We start from the raw sequence: 19495 nt of genomic DNA on the forward strand, positions 1-19495 counted from the left end.
TTCAGCAGGCAGTGGTCACTTTGTATTGCGATAGTGCCGCATGCATGCAGCCTCGTGTAAATTTGTGTGTTGCTCGTCTTCCAGTTTCCTTTTCTTGCGTCCTGTGCTAAGGGAATGCTGAACAACGATATATTATCGGTATTAACCTAATCAAACATAAAAACTAGAGGGAAAATATTTCAGAATACCGGTGTCACTTCACGTGGATCAGGCAAGTGCAAGCTGACCGCTGGCCACAACAGCACTTACGTTTGTTACGGTCTTAACCCGGTCTTAAAGTGTAACTCGATGCCTAGGCTTCTGAAAATGTGTCAGAGCGATGCGTATGCAGCGGTCGAGCACACATTTCGTTATGCCAATCTCCCATGGGAGAGAGGCTCAGTGCCAGTGGTCCTGTGGTGCAGACTCATTTACGACCAACAAGGGTGTGTGCCTGCAAACTAGCGGTATATCATGATAAATAATACATTTGTCATCATCAAGCACGTTCATTTCAATTCAATTCACTTGTTCTTCAACATGATATAAATGAAATCTTTAAAGAATACAAACTTCTTAAAGGCAAAGGACCTTACCTTGTCACCAACGAAATAACAAAATTCATGTCAAACTATTACAGATTAATAACACGTACTGAAGAACGTAGGAGTTCACTAGAAAGCAATAGCTTGACATGTACTATTACTCCTCAGAGTATAACCTTTCTAAAGAAATAGATTAGAGGGCAACTGGAGAGAGGAAAAGAAAGGAAACAAACTTCTTTTTTTTTTTGCACAAAGAACTAAGGAATGAAAATAGTTACTATACAACGCAGCACACCACATCTCCAGACATACGATCACGGACAATATATTAGGACAAGATGCCTGTACTTCAGAATATAATAGGAAGGGGGATGCAGACATGAGCTATAGGTTTGATACATTAAAAGAAAAAGAACAAAATGAAGAAAAAGAGCAAAATCAACGATAAATAGAACAATTATGATTTTTTTTCATAAATGATGTATTTCTTATTTTGTTTGTAAGATTTATTAATTTTTCTTCAACATTTTGCTATTATGAATCAAAATCATTTTCAGCGTTCAGCGAAATCTCAGAAAATATCAGATTACTATGTACATGATTTAAAGGAAAAAAAAAGAATGAATGTGCACAATAATTCTATTATCAAAATATATTGCATTACCAAAATTAATGTGCAAATAATTACATAAGAAATTATGGATTTCTTTTTTTATACCTTCTTCAATAATAAGAACCAAATGATATAGTTAGGCAAATAGTATAGTTAAGTTAGAAGCTTCATGTTAGATTATGGCGGTACCCAGGCGTGTCCTTGGTAGGGGGAGGTGGAATTTTCACATTTCCATCATCTTCTTGAAAAATATAATTATGACATATACATCTCCACTAAACTTAAATTTGGGAGATAGCATCCCTGGGTAAAGGAATCCCACTTTGTTTGAAGGGGCACCAAATCCAAAGACCTCAACATACGGGACTGTTTGAACAAAATACACCCAAATCTTCTCCAGAACCAGAAGTAACAGAGCTGATGCAATGCTATATTGTAGAAGGTGAATGTATGAATGATTTCTTTTTATTTGCTATATGTCGGAAGGGGGAGAGGAGGAGGGCGGCGTAATGTTCATATTTTTTACATCTTCTTGAAAAGATTTTTACTTTACATGGCAGGTAGCATCCCCAGAGTAATTCAACACCTAACACTGTATTGTTACATAAACAATGTAACGGTTTTGCTGGCTTGTAACTCTTTTTTGTGGACTTTTATTTGCTCAATTTTTGCCTATGCTGACTGTTTTACATCCCAAGATGAGGAAGGTCCTCTGTGGTTTTTCACTTTGAAATCCCAGACGGTGGCCACCGATGCAGCGAAGGAAAGCGATTTCATCATTTTTATTGTCTTTCTTCTTTCTTTTTCTGATCGGTGAGTTATCTACTGCTTGTATGGTAAAATCCACAATTTTATCTGGAAATGCAAACTTCATTCCCCATGCTTTCACTTTTCTTTTTATTTTATCTCTGCTTTCTTTCTTGATGATTTCCTTATTTCTCATTTGCAAAGTTAGCCATGATTAATGGTGAACAAATAAGTATGTTTTCGAAGGTGTTTGTTGATACATTATACCAAACAGAAACAACAATAAATGATATGAAAAGAACTGCTCACATAGGACCTGACGTGTAAGCCTACATATTGGTATCTGCTCCACGTAATGTGCGGTTTATTGCACATGATTGTTCTCGAAAACACCCCACAAAATATCCTGCATACAGAAATGATCATCCCTATTGTGATTATTAAGTGTACAAACATTTTACAAGTCACTATGATAAGGAAAAGTTGCTTGGTATATCAAATATTATTGTAGAGGTTTTAACATCTACAAGTAGCAGCTAATCTATGTATAACTTGATATGTGAGTGTCTCGTGTCAGTGTGTTGTTAACGCGTGATGTGCGAGTGTCTTGTATGACTTTAAGCAGCAATATGATACTAAACCGTATGTAGATGTTCAAACCTCTACAATAATACCTAAATTTAAGAAGTGAAAATTGCCATCTTTTCACAATTTGGTTTGGTAGCTGCTACCAAACCAAATTGTGAAAAGATGGCAATTTTCACTTCTTAAATTTAGGTTGCCAGTATGATGGTTTGCACACATACCTGTCATTCCACCCCCCCCCCCTTTCAGTGCTATTTAATCCGTCATCTCCTCATCATTTTTATTCTGTCATCCACCTCTTCATCTATAACGCCTCTTAAAATATAAGCGCACTTCATATTATGATGGAATCTTGTAAGTAGGGAAGAAAATTATAATATTTCTTTATTTATGACATGCAAAATAAATGTACTTTTTCTATTCTAAAACCATAGCAAATATAAAAGTTCTGATATAAATGAGTTGGTAAGCTATGAAAATATAACGTGACTCTGCTGACAGTCGCTTATACACACTGCACAGTATACCAAATCCTTTCCGAGCAATACAATATTAAAAATGTATCTTGACATGACGTGCATCATACATAAATAAGGTTGGTCACCTCAGAGTGACAATATGTACGTTATACAGCGTGCAATAATCTACTTTGATAGTTCAAGGGAACATTGCACACACGTATGGAGCCCATTTCACAGTCCCCTCCTGAGCATTGTTTGGGAGGGGAGGATTGCCACGCTATTCTTTTGAATTCCACACCGACAGTATTGCGTCATATGCCATCACTGATAATGCCCTTTTCGACAATGCAATGCATATTATATGTTTCTAAATCTGCCCTCAAAGGCTCTAATGTGTAAGATTCCATTATGATTACTCAAAAGCTGAGAAAACATCTTTAGCGAATATTTATTAAGACACTGAGAACAAAAAGAGCAAAAACCCAGCCTATTACAAATTCCGAATTTGCGTGTGTCTAATGGTAACAGTTAACATTTACGTACAATATTTTTGCACACTAATGCATCAAATAAAAAAAAAGGAATTATATGGATAAACAAATACTTGCTGATAAAAAGCTGAAATACCCGTGGAATCGTGAAATAAATGACTATGGAAATGGCAAGATTGAAACCTTGTCACACTCCCAGGTACAATGACTCTCCAAAGTAGATATTTAACAAAAATGTTTAAATAGAAAACTTTTCATAGAGGATACTTTGGCAACTGAATGCATCTTATACATTGTAAATTTTGACGATCATAGAATGTGTACAGATTATTAGATTATTTAGATACCGTCACACACTACTACAACAAATGCAATACTACAGCTTGGAATACCAGAATGCTGAATAGGTCAACTGGCAGTGGAATACCTGGAATGTAATTAACATATACATGCATGTATACCAACGGCGTAAATCCGTACTGAGAAGTGGGGGGGATGGTCACCATCACCACGATTACAAGCCCATAACCGGACCGGCGCAGCCTTGGGGGGGGGGGGGGGGGGGGGGGGGAGAGAAGCTTGATCCCCCCCCCCCCACGCACACTTTACAGGGATCGGATGTCCCACTCTTTTGCATGAAATATAAAGTGGGAGGAAAGTGGCAACAAAAATATGAAGACTTTTTGTTCTTGTTGTTGCTTTTTTTTTTGCTTGTCAGATGACTTGCGGCGGAAAATCAGACCTTAAAAGTTTGAAGACATTTTTTGTTTTTAAAATATCTGTGAGAGAGCGGAGCGACCGGGTTAACGGGGGGGGGGGGGAGGGTGTGTGTGGGGGGGGGGTGTCCCTCTCCCACACGAGGAAGATTTTGCATTTTCAGACCTGAAATTCAGCGATCTGGTGCACACTTTTGGTGAAATGTTTGATTGTATTTTCATAAAAAAGCAATAGAAAATGAAATATTCACAATATATTATTGAATGACTAAATCGTGGTATTTCAGCTCTTGCTCCGCCTGTGCAACATCACTGCGAAGGCCTACTAAATAGTGGGGCCTATCACTAGCGTAGACAGGATTGGGGGAGCGGTTATGAGATCGTGAGGGAGCGAAGCTAGCGAGGGGGGGGGGGGGGGGAGGGTATGGTAGGGGGGGGGGTTCTCCCTCCCACGGTGAAATCTTTTTACATTGAAAATTTTGACATTTACAATCCAAAAACTGCCGTTTGTTGCTATATTCTTCGCTTTGGAAATTAAGGGGGGGCACACCGTGCGCAACTGCTGTCAATCACTGGCAGCAACATCAGGAGAATGGCATAGTGATTAAATGCGAGCGAGCGGAGCGAGCGAGCTTGAAAATTTTGACATAATGCTTTTACATGCTAAAAACTGCCGTTTGTAGCTGTACTTCTTCGCTTTGGAAATCAAGGGGGCCGCACCGGGCGCAACTGTTGTCAATCACTATGTAACATCAGGAAAATGGTATAGCGATTAATGCGAGCGAGCGAAGCGAGCGAGCTTGAAAATTTTGACATTTTACAGTAAAAAAACTGCCGTTTGTGGCTGTATTTTTTTTTGCTTTGGAAATTGATTAAGGGGGGCCGCACCGGGCGAAACTGCTGGCTATTAAATACGAGCGAGCGAAGCGAGTGAGCTTGAAAATTGTGACTTTTTACAGTCCCAAAAACTGTCGTTTGTAGCTATATTTTTCGCTTTGGAAATTAAGGGGGGCGCACCGGGTGCAACTGCTGGCAATTACTGGCAGCAACATCAGGAGAATGGCATAACAATTAAATGCGAGCGAGTGAAGCGAGCGAGCTTGAAAATTTTGACATTTTACAGTCCCAAAACTGCCGCTTTTGGCTGTATATTTTCGCTTTGGTAATCAAGGGGGGCTGCACCGGGCGAAACTGCTGGCTATTACTGGCAGCAACATCAGGAGAATGGCATAGCGGTTAAATACGAGCGAGCGAAGCGAGTGAGCTTGAAAATTGTGACTTTTTACAGTCCCAAAAACTGTCGTTTGTAGCTATATTTTTCGCTTTGGAAATTAAGGGGGGCGCACCGGGCACAACTGCTGGCAATTACTGGCAGCATGCAACATCAGGAGAATGGCATAACGATTAAATGAAAGCGAGCGAGTTTGAAAATGTTGACATTTTACAGTCCCCAAACTGTCGTTTGTGGCTGTATTTTTCGCTTTGGAAATCAAGGGGGGGGGGGGGGGACACACGGGGCGCAACTGCCGGCAATTACTGGCAGTAACATCAGAAGAATGGCATAACGATTAAATGCGAGCGAGCGAAGCGAGTGAGCTTGAAAATTGTGATAATTTACAGTCCCAAAAACTGTCCTTTGTGGCTGTATTTTTTCGCTTTTGAAATTAAGGGGGGGGGGGCGCACCGGGGGAAAATTGCTGGCAGTTACTGGCAGTACAGCAACATTAGGAGAATGGCATAATGATTAAATGCGAGCGAGCGAAGCGAGTGAGCTTGAAAATTTTGACATTCTACAGTCCCCAAAACTGTCGTTTGTGGCTGTATTTTTTTGCTTTGGAAATTAAGGAGGCGCACCGGGTGAAAACTACTGGCAATTACTAGCAGCAACATCAGGAGAATGGCATAATGATAATGCGAGCGAGCGAAGTGAGAGAGATTCAAAATTTTGACATTTTACAGTCCCCAAACTGCCGTTTGTAGCTATATTTTTCGCTTTGGAAATTAAGGGGGGCGCATCGGGCGAAAACTGCTGGCAATTACTAGCTGCAACATCAGGAGAATGGCATAATGATTAAATGCGAGCGAGCGAAGCGAGCGAGCTTCAAAATTTTGATATTTCACAGTCCCAAAACTGCCGTTTGTAGCTATATTTTTCGCTTTGGAAATTAAGGGGCCGGGGCGCACCGGGCGCAACTGTTGCCATTCACTGGCAGCAGCATCAGGAGAATGGCATAGCGATTAAATGCGAGCGAGCGGAGCGAGCGAGCTTTAAAATTTTGACATTTTACACTCCAAACACTGCCGTTTGTAGCTATATTTTTTGCTTTTGTTTGTCCCACTTTTATGGGGGAACCATCCCCCCCCCCCATCGACGCCTCTGTATATGAGGGTGCTTTTGTTAAGTGAAAGATCTGCTGCACACTCTTTGATAAATTAGGGAAATATACGTCAATCTCAAAAGTGTACAAAGTCTATCGAAAGGGATCCTGTATAGTGGAACTTTTGCATGTTTATGATTGCAATACAACGATCTGGTGCATAGTTCTGGCGATATTTGGACAATTTTCCATTAAGAAAGTTCGAGATTTGTCCTCATCTCGGGAATTGCTTGGGGGATAAATGATTTGTCTGCCTAAACACTCCCGTAGGGGCGGGGCAAATGCCCCTTTGCCCCCCCCCCCCCCCCCCCCCCCCCACCCCCGAGATAGATTCGACGCCCCTGATCTTCCCTGGGTATGCTCATAGATGTATCCTGACTGAGTTACCAGTCACTGTCGTTTCTCAGGAATGATTCAGGAAATGGAGGGGGTTCAATTATGGCGATATAGTTTTTGTTATTGTTTGTTTGTTGGTTTGTTTGTTTGTTTTCGTATATATCTTGCAGATGGTCCCCAGTTACTCGCGTCATAGCATGTTTACATATAGGCCTATACTATTTGACGTTGTCAACGTCTGAGCCATACCTAGTACAGTGTATGTCGATGTTACTTTCTTCGCGAGCGAGCGAAGCGAGCGAGCGCTTGAGAAAATTATGTATACATTTTCCTACAAGATAGAATGCTGTTCAGCTCTGTTACCTGTCTGAAGGCCGGCGTACAAACGTCATGCAATATGCCAAAATTGATACAATCACATTTCTGCTTCCTCCATTTTTTTTTTCAAAATTCAGGGGGGGATGATTGTACAGGCCATCCCCCCCTCCTCCATTTCAGGGGGGGATATATCCCCCCCATCCCCCCCGCGATTTACGCCCATGATGTATACATCAGAAATGGCAAGATTGGGAGACTTGTTACAGTCCCAGTCTGAATGACTTCCAAGTCACAGAGGTTATTTGGCAACTGAAAACAACTCAAGCTGAACAATCATCGATATGATTATAGTCCTATGTACAATCCGTTGCTTTTTATATCATCACACACTACTACAACGAGTGCAAAAATGAGTCTGGAATGCTAACGCCGAGTAGGTTGGATGGAAACAGTGGAAAAGATGCTCATGAAGATATGGAAGAATCTGTGGTAAGTAATACCTGCAAAGGGTTTCTATAGGGATCCTCAATAAATATGCTGATAGCTCAGCTATGGTATGTCCTCGTTTGAATATGATAACAATTTCTGTGTCAAATTTGCAGTGTTATGTCCTCATACATTTATTGAAACAAGTTCATTGTTGTATTTGCAGTGTAATATTCTCACACATTTTTGCAAACAAGTTGTGTGTTCTTTAGTGTATCAGGGGGAGGGGCATGTCTACACCATTGCCAGCACACTGGACCAAAAATGCAATAGAGAGAAAGACAAAGAAGAGAAATTAGCATAGGAAGCAATGTAATGTCCTCATTCATGTAAACAATTTCTGTGTCAAATTTGCAGTGTAATGTCCTCATACATTTATTGAAACAAGTTCAATGTTGCATTTGCAGTGTAATATTCTCACTCATTTATTTCTCTCCGAAACTACTTTGTTCTTTAGTCTATAAGGATGGGGGAGGGGGAGGGGGAGGTGTATGTCTACACCCTTGCCAGCACACTGCACCAAAAATGCAATAGAGAGAAAGAATAAGAAGAGAAAAGAAGAGAAATTAGCATAGGGAGCAATGTTGTGTCCTCGTTCATATATGTAAACAATTTCTGTGGTAAATTTGCAGTATAATGTCCTCATACATTTATTGAAACAAGGTCAATGTTGCATTTGCAGTGTAATATCTTCACACATTTATGCAAACAAGCGCTGTGTCCTTTATTGTATATGTGAGGGGTAGGGGGGTATGTCTACATATTTTCCAGCACACTGCACCAAAATGCAGTAGAGAGAAAGAAAAAGAAGAGAAAAGAAGAGAAATAGCACAGGAAGCAATGTAATGTCCTCATTCTTATATATAAACAATTTCTTGGATGAATTTGCTGTTGTGATGTCCTCATATAGTTCTATATTTCAATGATGAAATGTTTTATGTCTTTTTCTTATGAATTGCAGTCCACTCTGGCTAAGGAAACCCCAGTAAATGGAGGAAACAGCGGAAAAGATGCTCATGAAGATATGGAAGAATCTGTGGTAAGTAATACCTGCAAAGGGTTTCTATAGGGATCCTCAATGAAAATGCTGATAGCTCAGCTATGGTATGTCCTCGTTTGAATATGATAACAATTTCTGTGTCAAATTTGCAGTGTTATGTCCTCATACATTTATTGAAACAAGTTCATTGTTGTATTTGCAGTGTAATATTCTCACACATTTTTGCAAACAAGTTGTGTGTTCTGTAGTGCATCAGGGGTAGGGGGATGTCTATACCATTGCCAGCACACTGCACCAAAAATGCAGTAGAGAGGAAGAAAAAGAAGAGAAAAGAAGAGAAATTAGCATAGGAAGCAATGTAATGTCCTCATTCATATATATAAACAATTTCTTCGATGAATTTGCTGGTTTAATGTCCTCATATAGTTCTGTATTTCATTGATGAAATGTTTCATGTCTTTTTCCCATGAATTGCAGTCCACTCTGGCTAAGGAAACCCCAGTAAATGGAGGAAACAGCGGAAAAGATGCTCATGAAGATATGGAAGAATCTGTGGTAAGTAATACCTGCAAAGGGTTTCTATAGGGATCCTCAATGAATATGCTGATAGCTCAGCTATGATATGTCCTCGTTTGAATATGATAACAATTTCTGTGTCAAATTTGCAGTGTTATGTCCTCATACATTTATTGGAACAAGTTCAATGTTGTATTTGCAGTGTGATATTCTCACGCATTTTTGCAAACAAGTTGTGTGTTCTGTCGTGATTCAGGGGGAGGGGGATGTCTACACCATTGCTAGCACACTGCACCAAAAATGCAGTAGAGAGTAAGACAAAGAAGAGAAATTAGCATAGGAAGCAATGTAGTGTCCTCATTCATATATGTAAACAATTTCTGTGTCAAATTTGCAGTGTAATGTCCTCATACATTTATTGCGACAAGTTCAATGTTGCATTTGCATCGTAATATTCTCACATATTTATTTCTCTCCTAAACAACTTTGTTCTTTCATGGATAGGAGGGGGAGGGGGAGGTGTATGTCTACACCCTTGCCAGCACACTGCACCAAAAATGCAATAGAGAGAAAGAAAAAGAAGAGAAAAGAAGAGAAATTAGTTTAGGAAGCAATGTACTGTCCTCATTCATATATGTAAACAATTTCTGTGTTGAATTTGCAGTGTAATGTCCTCATACATTTATTTCTCTCCTAAACTACTTTGTTCTTTAGTGTATAGGAGGGGGGAGGGGGAGGGGTATGTCTACACCCTTGCCAGCACACTGCACCAAAAGTGCAGTAGAGAGAAAGAAAAAGAAGAGAAACTAGCATAGGAAGCAATGTAGTGTCCTCATTCTTATATATAAACAATGTTTGGATGAATTTGCTGTTGTAATGTCCTCATATAGTTCTGTATTTCAATGATTAAATGTTTTATGTCTTTTTCTTATGAATTGCAGTCCACTCTGGCTAAGGAAACCCCAGTAAATGGAGGAAACAGTGGAAAAGATGCTCATGAAGATATGGAAGAATCTGTGGTAAGTAATACCTGCAAAGGGTTTCTATAGGGATCCTCAATAAATATGCTGATAGCTCAGCTATGGTATGTCCTCGTTTGAATATGATAACAATTTCTGTGTCAAATTTGCAGTGTTATGTCCTCATACATTTATTGAAACAAGTTCATTGTTGTATTTGCAGTGTAATATTCTCACACATTTTTGCAAACAAGTTGTGTGTTCTTTAGTGTATCAGGGGGAGGGGCATGTCTACACCATTGCCAGCACACTGGACCAAAAATGCAATAGAGAGAAAGACAAAGAAGAGAAATTAGCATAGGAAGCAATGTAATGTCCTCATTCATGTAAACAATTTCTGTGTCAAATTTGCAGTGTAATGTCCTCATACATTTATTGAAACAAGTTCAATGTTGCATTTGCAGTGTAATATTCTCACTCATTTATTTCTCTCCGAAACTACTTTGTTCTTTAGTCTATAAGGATGGGGGAGGGGGAGGGGGAGGTGTATGTCTACACCCTTGCCAGCACACTGCACCAAAAATGCAATAGAGAGAAAGAATAAGAAGAGAAAAGAAGAGAAATTAGCATAGGGAGCAATGTTGTGTCCTCGTTCATATATGTAAACAATTTCTGTGGTAAATTTGCAGTGTAATGTCCTCATACATTTATTGAAACAAGGTCAATGTTGCATTTGCAGTGTAATATCTTCACACATTTATGCAAACAAGCGCTGTGTCCTTTATTGTATATGTGAGGGGTAGGGGGGTATGTCTACATATTTTCCAGCACACTGCACCAAAATGCAGTAGAGAGAAAGAAAAAGAAGAGAAAAGAAGAGAAATAGCACAGGAAGCAATGTAATGTCCTCATTCTTATATATAAACAATTTCTTGGATGAATTTGCTGTTGTGATGTCCTCATATAGTTCTATATTTCAATGATGAAATGTTTTATGTCTTTTTCTTATGAATTGCAGTCCACTCTGGCTAAGGAAACCCCAGTAAATGGAGGAAACAGCGGAAAAGATGCTCATGAAGATATGGAAGAATCTGTGGTAAGTAATACCTGCAAAGGGTTTCTATAGGGATCCTCAATGAAAATGCTGATAGCTCAGCTATGGTATGTCCTCGTTTGAATATGATAACAATTTCTGTGTCAAATTTGCAGTGTTATGTCCTCATACATTTATTGAAACAAGTTCATTGTTGTATTTGCAGTGTAATATTCTCACACATTTTTGCAAACAAGTTGTGTGTTCTGTAGTGCATCAGGGGTAGGGGGATGTCTATACCATTGCCAGCACACTGCACCAAAAATGCAGTAGAGAGGAAGAAAAAGAAGAGAAAAGAAGAGAAATTAGCATAGGAAGCAATGTAATGTCCTCATTCATATATATAAACAATTTCTTCGATGAATTTGCTGGTTTAATGTCCTCATATAGTTCTGTATTTCATTGATGAAATGTTTCATGTCTTTTTCCCATGAATTGCAGTCCACTCTGGCTAAGGAAACCCCAGTAAATGGAGGAAACAGCGGAAAAGATGCTCATGAAGATATGGAAGAATCTGTGGTAAGTAATACCTGCAAAGGGTTTCTATAGGGATCCTCAATGAATATGCTGATAGCTCAGCTATGATATGTCCTCGTTTGAATATGATAACAATTTCTGTGTCAAATTTGCAGTGTTATGTCCTCATACATTTATTGGAACAAGTTCAATGTTGTATTTGCAGTGTGATATTCTCACGCATTTTTGCAAACAAGTTGTGTGTTCTGTCGTGATTCAGGGGGAGGGGGATGTCTACACCATTGCTAGCACACTGCACCAAAAATGCAGTAGAGAGTAAGACAAAGAAGAGAAATTAGCATAGGAAGCAATGTAGTGTCCTCATTCATATATGTAAACAATTTCTGTGTCAAATTTGCAGTGTAATGTCCTCATACATTTATTGCGACAAGTTCAATGTTGCATTTGCATCGTAATATTCTCACATATTTATTTCTCTCCTAAACAACTTTGTTCTTTCATGGATAGGAGGGGGAGGGGGAGGTGTATGTCTACACCCTTGCCAGCACACTGCACCAAAAATGCAATAGAGAGAAAGAAAAAGAAGAGAAAAGAAGAGAAATTAGTTTAGGAAGCAATGTACTGTCCTCATTCATATATGTAAACAATTTCTGTGTTAAATTTGCAGTGTAATGTCCTCATACATTTATTTCTCTCCTAAACTACTTTGTTCTTTAGTGTATAGGAGGGGGGAGGGGGAGGGGTATGTCTACACCCTTGCCAGCACACTGCACCAAAAGTGCAGTAGAGAGAAAGAAAAAGAAGAGAAACTAGCATAGGAAGCAATGTAGTGTCCTCATTCTTATATATAAACAATGTTTGGATGAATTTGCTGTTGTAATGTCCTCATATAGTTCTGTATTTCAATGATTAAATGTTTCATGTCTTTTTCCAATAAATTGCAGTCCACTCTGGCTAAGGAAACCCCAGTAAATGGAAGAAACAGCAAAAAAGATGCTCATGAAGATATGGAAGAATCTGTGGTAATTAATACCTGCAAAGTGTTTCTATAGGGATCCTCAATAAATATGCTGATAGCTCAGCTATGATATGTCCTCGTTTGAATATGATAACAATTTCTGTGTCAAATTTGCAGTGTTATGTCCTCATACATTTATTGGTACAAGTTCATTGTTGTATTTGCAGTGTAATATTCTCACACATTTTTGCAAACAAGTTGTGTGTTCTTTAATGTATCAGGGGGAGGGGCATGTCTACACCATTGCCAGCACACTGGACCAAAAATGCAATAGAGAGAAAGACAAAGAAGAGAAATTAGCATAGGAAGCAATGTAGTGTCCTCATTCATATATGTAAACAATTTCTGTGTCAAATTTGCAGTGTAATGTCCTCATACATTTATTGAAACAAGTTCATTGCTGTATTTGCAGTGTAATATTCTCACACATTTTTGCAAACAAGCCGTGTGTTCTGTAGTGCATCAGGGGAGGGGCATGTCTACACCCTTGCCAGCACACTGCTCCAAAAATGCAGTAGAGAGAAAGAAAAAAAAAGAGAAAAAAAAAGAGAAATGAGCATAGCAAGCAATGTAATGTCCTCATTCACATATATAAACAATTTCTGTGTCAAATTTGCGGTGTAATGTCCTCATACATTTATTGAGACAAGTTCAATGTTTCATTTGCAGTGTAATATTCTCACACATTTATTTCTCTCCTAAACTACTTTGTTCTTTAGTGTATAGGGCAGGGGGAGGGGGAGGGGGAGGGGGAGGGGGAGGTGTATGTCTACACGCTTGCCAGCACACTGTACCAAAAATGCAGTAGAGAGAAAGAAAAAAAAAAAGAGAAAAGAAGAGAAATTAGCATAGCAAGCAATGTTATGTCCTCATTTATATATATAAACAGTTTCTGTGTCAAATTTGAAGTGTAATGTCGTCACACATTTATTGAAACAAGGTCAATGTTGCATTCGCAGTGTAATATTCTCACACATTTATTTCTCTCCTAAACTACAGTCAAACCTGCCTTAGCGGCCACCTGTCTATAGCGGCCACCTGTCTACAGCGGCCACTGAAAAATCCCCCGAGAGAAAAGCCCTGTTAAAGACCCTGTGTATAGCGGCCACCTGTCTAACGCGGCCAGCGGCCACAAATTTTGTTTCCCGCGGTAGATTTTAACCTGTCTATAGCGGCCACAGAGCCGGTAATTCAGCATGTTTTTCTGATTTGTGGCCGTGCCAGACATTCATGGGCAACGTTCAGTGATCGCCACCGCTGCATTCATCACTTATTCAGTCATAATAATGCATTAGTGTAAAGCTTTCTTCACGACTGTACACATGCTACTGTGCAACAATTTTATAAACACCGGCATTGTTCAATGCATGAAATACACGCGTGTATACTTACGCATAGTACATTATGTACATTAAATTCTTATCGACGTATCCAACGATGATATATGTACATGTATAGGCAATGCACATTAAGTTGGGTAACCTGTCTATAGCGGCCACCTGTCTATAACGGCCACTTTTTTCGTTTCCCTTGGGTGGCCGCTATAGACAGGTTTGACTGTACTTTGTTCTTTAGTGTATAAGGGAGGGGGGAGGTGTATGTCTACACCCTTGCCAGCACACTGCACCAATAATGCAGTAGAGAGAAAGCAAAAGAAGAGAAACGAAGAGAAATTAGCATAGAGAGCAATGTTGTGTCCTCGTTCATGTATGTAAACAATTTCTGTGTTAAATTTGCAGTATATTGTCCTCATACATTTATTGGAGCAAGTTCAATGTTGCATTTGCAGTGTAATATTCTCACACATTTATTTCTCTCCTAAACTACTTTGTTCTTTAGTGTATTGGGAGGGGGGAGGGGGAGGTGTATGTCTACACCCTTGCCAGCACACTGCACCAAAAATGCAGTAGAGAGAAAGAAAAAGAAGAGAAAAGAAGAGAAATTAGCATAGCAAGCATTGTAATGTCCTCGTTTATATATGCAAACAATTTCTGTGTCAAATTTGCAGTATAATGTCCTCATACATTTATTGAAACAAGTTCAATGTTGCATTTGCAGTGTAATAATCTCACACATTTATGCAAACAAGTGCTGTGTTCTGAAGTGTATCGCGGTGGGGGTGGGGAGGGGGAGGGGGAGGGGCATGTCTACACCATTGCCAGCACACTGCACCAAAAATGCAATAGAGAGAAAGAAAAAGAAGAGAAATTAGCATAGGAAGCAATGTTATGTCCTCCTCATATATGTAAACAATTTTGTGTCAAATTTGCAGTGTAATGTCCTCTTACATTTATTGACACAAGTTCACCGTGCATTCGTGATGTAATATTCTCACACATTTATTTCTCTCCTGAACTACTTTGTTCTTTGGTGTATAGGGAGGGGGGAGGGGGAGGGGGAGGTGTATGTCTACACCCTTGCCAGCACACTGCACCACAATGCAGTAGAGAGAAAGAAAAAAGAAGAGAAAAGAAAAGAAATTAGCATAGGAAGCAATGTAATGTCCTCATTCATGTGTAGACAGTTATTGTGTCAAATGTGCAGTGTAATGTCCTCATACGTTTATTGAAACAAGTTCAATGTTGCATTTGCAGTGTAATATTCTCACACATTTATTTCTCTCCTAAAATACTTTGTTCTTTAGTGTATAGGAGGGGGGGGGGGGAAGGGTGTGTCTACACCCTTGCCAGCACACTGCACCAAAAATGAAGTAGAGAAAAAGAAAAAGAAAAGAAAAGAAGAGGAATTAGCATAGGAAGTAATGTAATGTCCTCATTCTTATATATAAACAATTTCTTTGATGAATTTGCTGTTGTGATGTCCTCATATAGTTCTATATTTCAATGATGAAATGTTTTATGTCTTTTTCTTATGAATTGCAGTCCACTCTGGCTAAGGAAACCCCAGTAAATGGAGGAAACAGCGGAAAAGATGCTCATGAAGATATGGAAGAATCTGTGGTAAGTAATACCTGCAAAGGGTTTCTATAGGGATCCTCAATGAATATGCTGATAGCTCAGCTATGATATGTCCTCGTTTGAATATGCAAACAATTTCTGTGTCAAATTTGCAGTGTTATGTCCTCGTACATTTATTGAAACAAGTTCATTGTTATATTTGCAGTGTAATATTCTCACACATTTTTGCAAACAAGTTGTGTGTTCTTTAGTGATTCAGGGGAGGGGTATGTCTACACCATTGCCAGCACACTGGACCAAAAATGCAATAGAGAAAAAGAAAAAGAAGAGAAATTAAGAGAAATTAGCATAGGAAGTAATGTAACGTCCTCATTCTTATATATAAACAATTTCTTTGATGAATTTGCTGTTGAAATATTTTATGTCTTTTTCCCATGTATTGCAGTCCACTCTGGCCAAGGAAACTCCAGTAAACGGAGGAAACAGCGAAAAAGATGCTCATGAAGATATGGAAGAATCTGTGGTAAGTAATACAGTCAAACCTTGTTATAAAGAGCACTGATCTAACAAACTCTTGTTATAACAAGGTATTTTTTTCTGGTCCCAACTCTTTGTATTCTATTGTATTTTATGCCCTGATATAACAAAGTTTTGAGAGAAAGAAGTAATTTCTCTGGTCCCAAGCACCTTGTTATAACGATGTTTCCACTGTACCTTCAAAGGGTTCCTATAGGGATCCTCAATAAATATGCTCAAATTGCTTACGTTGTAGTAGTGATACATGTATGTCCTCGTTTTAATATGTAAACAATTTCTGTGTCAAAATCCATCCATAGAGATGATGCAGAAAATACCAAAGTTTAGGTATGAAACATATTTAGGGTTGACCATAAGTATGTGGCATTGAAAGTAAATTGAGACTTCTCAGACTTTCATGACATTTCTTCTGTTCCCCAATGTTAATTAAACATGTAAATAATTTGTTTCCCTCCCTGTTTTCTTTTCATTAAAATTGTACTTTTCCCAGGGTTTGGTTTCTTTCAATTGTTAGATAACTAAGTGTGGTCTATCAGTAGATTCTAGTTCCGTGGGGGGGGGGGGGGGGGGGGGGGGGGGAGGGGGTGCTGTAAAAGAAAGAAGCAAATATTTAAAGATTGATGTGTGTTGTGTCTGGTATCATGTCATAAAGTGACTTATAGAGATGACTCTTTATGGGGGGTATTAATAGAAATAGGTGATAATTATGAGGAGACATTCCTCAGCTATTTTCAGATCCAGCTTTGCTTGGCAAAATATTTCATTTTGATTATTGCATTTGTATTTACTTTGTGTTTTATTTGTTTCCATAGGAAGAAAAAGATGATGATGATGATGATGCTGACCCAACATGGGTGAATCCAAGTGGAGTCAGCAGTGATGATTGTGATTCTGATGTCTTTCCATATCGCTTACCGCGTACATCCAGAGCAGCTCATCCATATGAGGCTAATACTAGTCAACCTGGCTTTACACATAGGTCAGAATCAGAAAACTATGCTGGAAATCAAGAGATGGACATACCGTGTACATCCAGAGCAGATCATCCATATGAGGCTAATACTAGTCAACCTGGCTTTACACATAGGTCAGAATCAGAAAACTATGCTGGAAATCAAGAGATGGACATACCTTGTACATCCAGAGCAGATCATCCATATGAGCCCAATACCAGTCAACCTGAATCAGAAAACCATGCTGGAAATCAAGAGATGGACATGGCAGAGAAACCTCAGGATATCAAGGTTCTAACAGCAAATAATGCAACTGGAAGGAAGTGGGACAAACGTCACTTTTGTGTCTTTTGTGAAAAAGACACACCAAAATTTGCCCGACACATTGAAATGCATCATTCCAATGAAATTGAAGTGAAAAGAATCATGGCACATCCAAAGAAGTCAAAGAATAGGCATAATTTACTTGAGATTTTGCGCAATAAGGGCAACCATTCTCATAATCTTCAAGTTCTAAGAGAAGGAAAGGGTCTGATCATTCCTTACAAACGACCAACATATGAAACAGCAGTGAAAGACTTCTTGCCTTGTACTCAGTGTTTTGGATGGTTCATTAGGAGTGACCTATGGAAACACAGAAAGAAGTGTGTTGGAAGCGAAATAAAGGAATCTGGAAGTTTTCAGTCTCAATGTTCCATGATGCTGCCAATGCCAAAAGAAGTGCCTGTAAGACTTCGGGATGAGGTCTTCCGTCGAATGACTCATGATGATGTTAGTTTGGCAGTGCGGCATGATGATTTAATCATAAAGCTAGGTGCACAACTTCTGTCAAAGTTCCAGGATTCAGAAAACCATTACAACTATGTTGGACAAAAGTTGAGGGAAATGGGTCGGCTACTCCTTCAAATGAGATCTATAAGACCAGGCATCAACTGCTTGTCTGAGACCATTGACCCACAGGTGTTTGATGATGTGGTCAGAGCTGTCAACAATATAGCAGGCTTGGATGAAAGCTCAGGGAAGTATAAGACACCTTCACTAGCGCTGAAAGTAGGACACTCACTCAAAAAGTGTGCCAGGATTCTTATGGCTGATGCACTGAAAAAAATGGACACAAGTCAGAAAGAAAAGGCTGAACAGTTTGGTGAACTGTGCTCTATTGAATGGGCTGAGAAAGTTTCAACAGGTGCCCTCAAGACTCTGTACGCAGCAAAGAGGAACAGACCAACAATAATTCCTTTGTCATCTGACATACAAAAGGTGCACAAGACCATCCAGGGCCAGGTGCAGGAGTCAATGGCACACATCACAGCAGGTTCTGTAAGCAGGGAAGATTTCTCCAAGTTGGGTCAAGCTATGCTTGCCCAGACTGTCCTGTTTAATAGGAAGCGTAGTGGAGAGGTGGAAAGGATGACAGTAGAAAACTACAAAAAACGTACTGGAGAAGTCAACAAAGACGTTCTACAGGGCCTCAACAAGCTTGAAAAGGAGCTTTGCAAGAAACTGTCAAGAGTTGAAATACCCGGAAAGAGAGGGAGAACAGTTCCTGTGGTTCTGACGAAGGGAATGAAAGAAGCACTTGATGTTTTGGCAGATGAAAACGTTAGGCAAGATGCTGGAGTCCTAGAGTCCAATATGTACCTGTTTGCACGCCCAGGTTGTACCACACCGTATAGGGGTTGTGATGCTGTGAGAAAGTGTGCTCAGTCGTCTGGAGCAGAACATCCAGAAAACATCACATCCACTCAGCTGAGGAAACATGTGGCGACCATGTCCCAGATATTATGTCTGAAGGACAATGAACTGGATGTACTCGCCACCTTTATGGGCCACAACATTCAAGTACATAGAGAATTTTATAGATTGCCCGAGAACACACTACAGGTAGCTAAGATCGCAAAAATACTGCTGCTAATGGAAAAGGGACAGATGAGCGAGTGTTCTGGGATGTCCTTGGACAGTATCAATGTCAATCTTAATGGTGAGTACAAGTATTCTTAAACATCTTTATTCCAAAACACTTTTCATTCTGATATACGAGTACAACATTAATCCACAGAGGCTTATTCATATATGCTGGAAGTATACATTCACCCGCATGTTCCTAGAGTTGTGGTAGTACAGCCCAGTGTAGTGAAAAAAATATCCTGGTTCATTCGATGAGGAAAAGGGAGGGGGAAGGTATCTAGAAACCCATGGAATGATTTTTGATCCAGTTTAGTTCTTTAGATCTATTGACAGTCACAGTAACACAGAGGTACAAATTTCAATGTCTGGGAGTATGACATCTTTTTAAGACATTGTACAGGAAATGATCACACCCACTTTTCGAAAGAGTGCTGAAAGGCAGTGTTTTAGTATTTTTCTTG

General features: G+C 39.4%; 1 protein-coding gene across 1 annotated transcript; it reads left to right on the forward strand.

Annotated features, from left to right (window-relative positions):
* The first annotated feature begins 17825 nt into the window (after positions 1–17825).
* LOC139723935 (uncharacterized) lies at positions 17826–19127 on the forward strand. The gene has a single exon (XM_071635135.1). It carries the CDS (start codon positions 17826–17828, stop codon positions 19125–19127), a length of 1302 nt encoding a protein of 433 aa, XP_071491236.1.
* Positions 19128–19495: the final 368 nt, after the last annotated feature.

Source organism: Diadema antillarum, unplaced genomic scaffold (genome assembly GCF_040938485.1).
Source record: "Diadema antillarum isolate AM-2024a unplaced genomic scaffold, OU_Dant_1.0 scf00000203, whole genome shotgun sequence".
Classification (NCBI taxonomy): Eukaryota; Metazoa; Echinodermata; class Echinoidea; order Diadematoida; family Diadematidae; genus Diadema; species Diadema antillarum.

Bases quoted from the DNA above. Each gene is read 5' to 3' on its own strand.
- LOC139723935 (XM_071635135.1), top strand. From the start codon at position 17,826: ATGCTGCCAATGCCAAAAGAAGTGCCTGTAAGACTTCGGGATGAGGTC.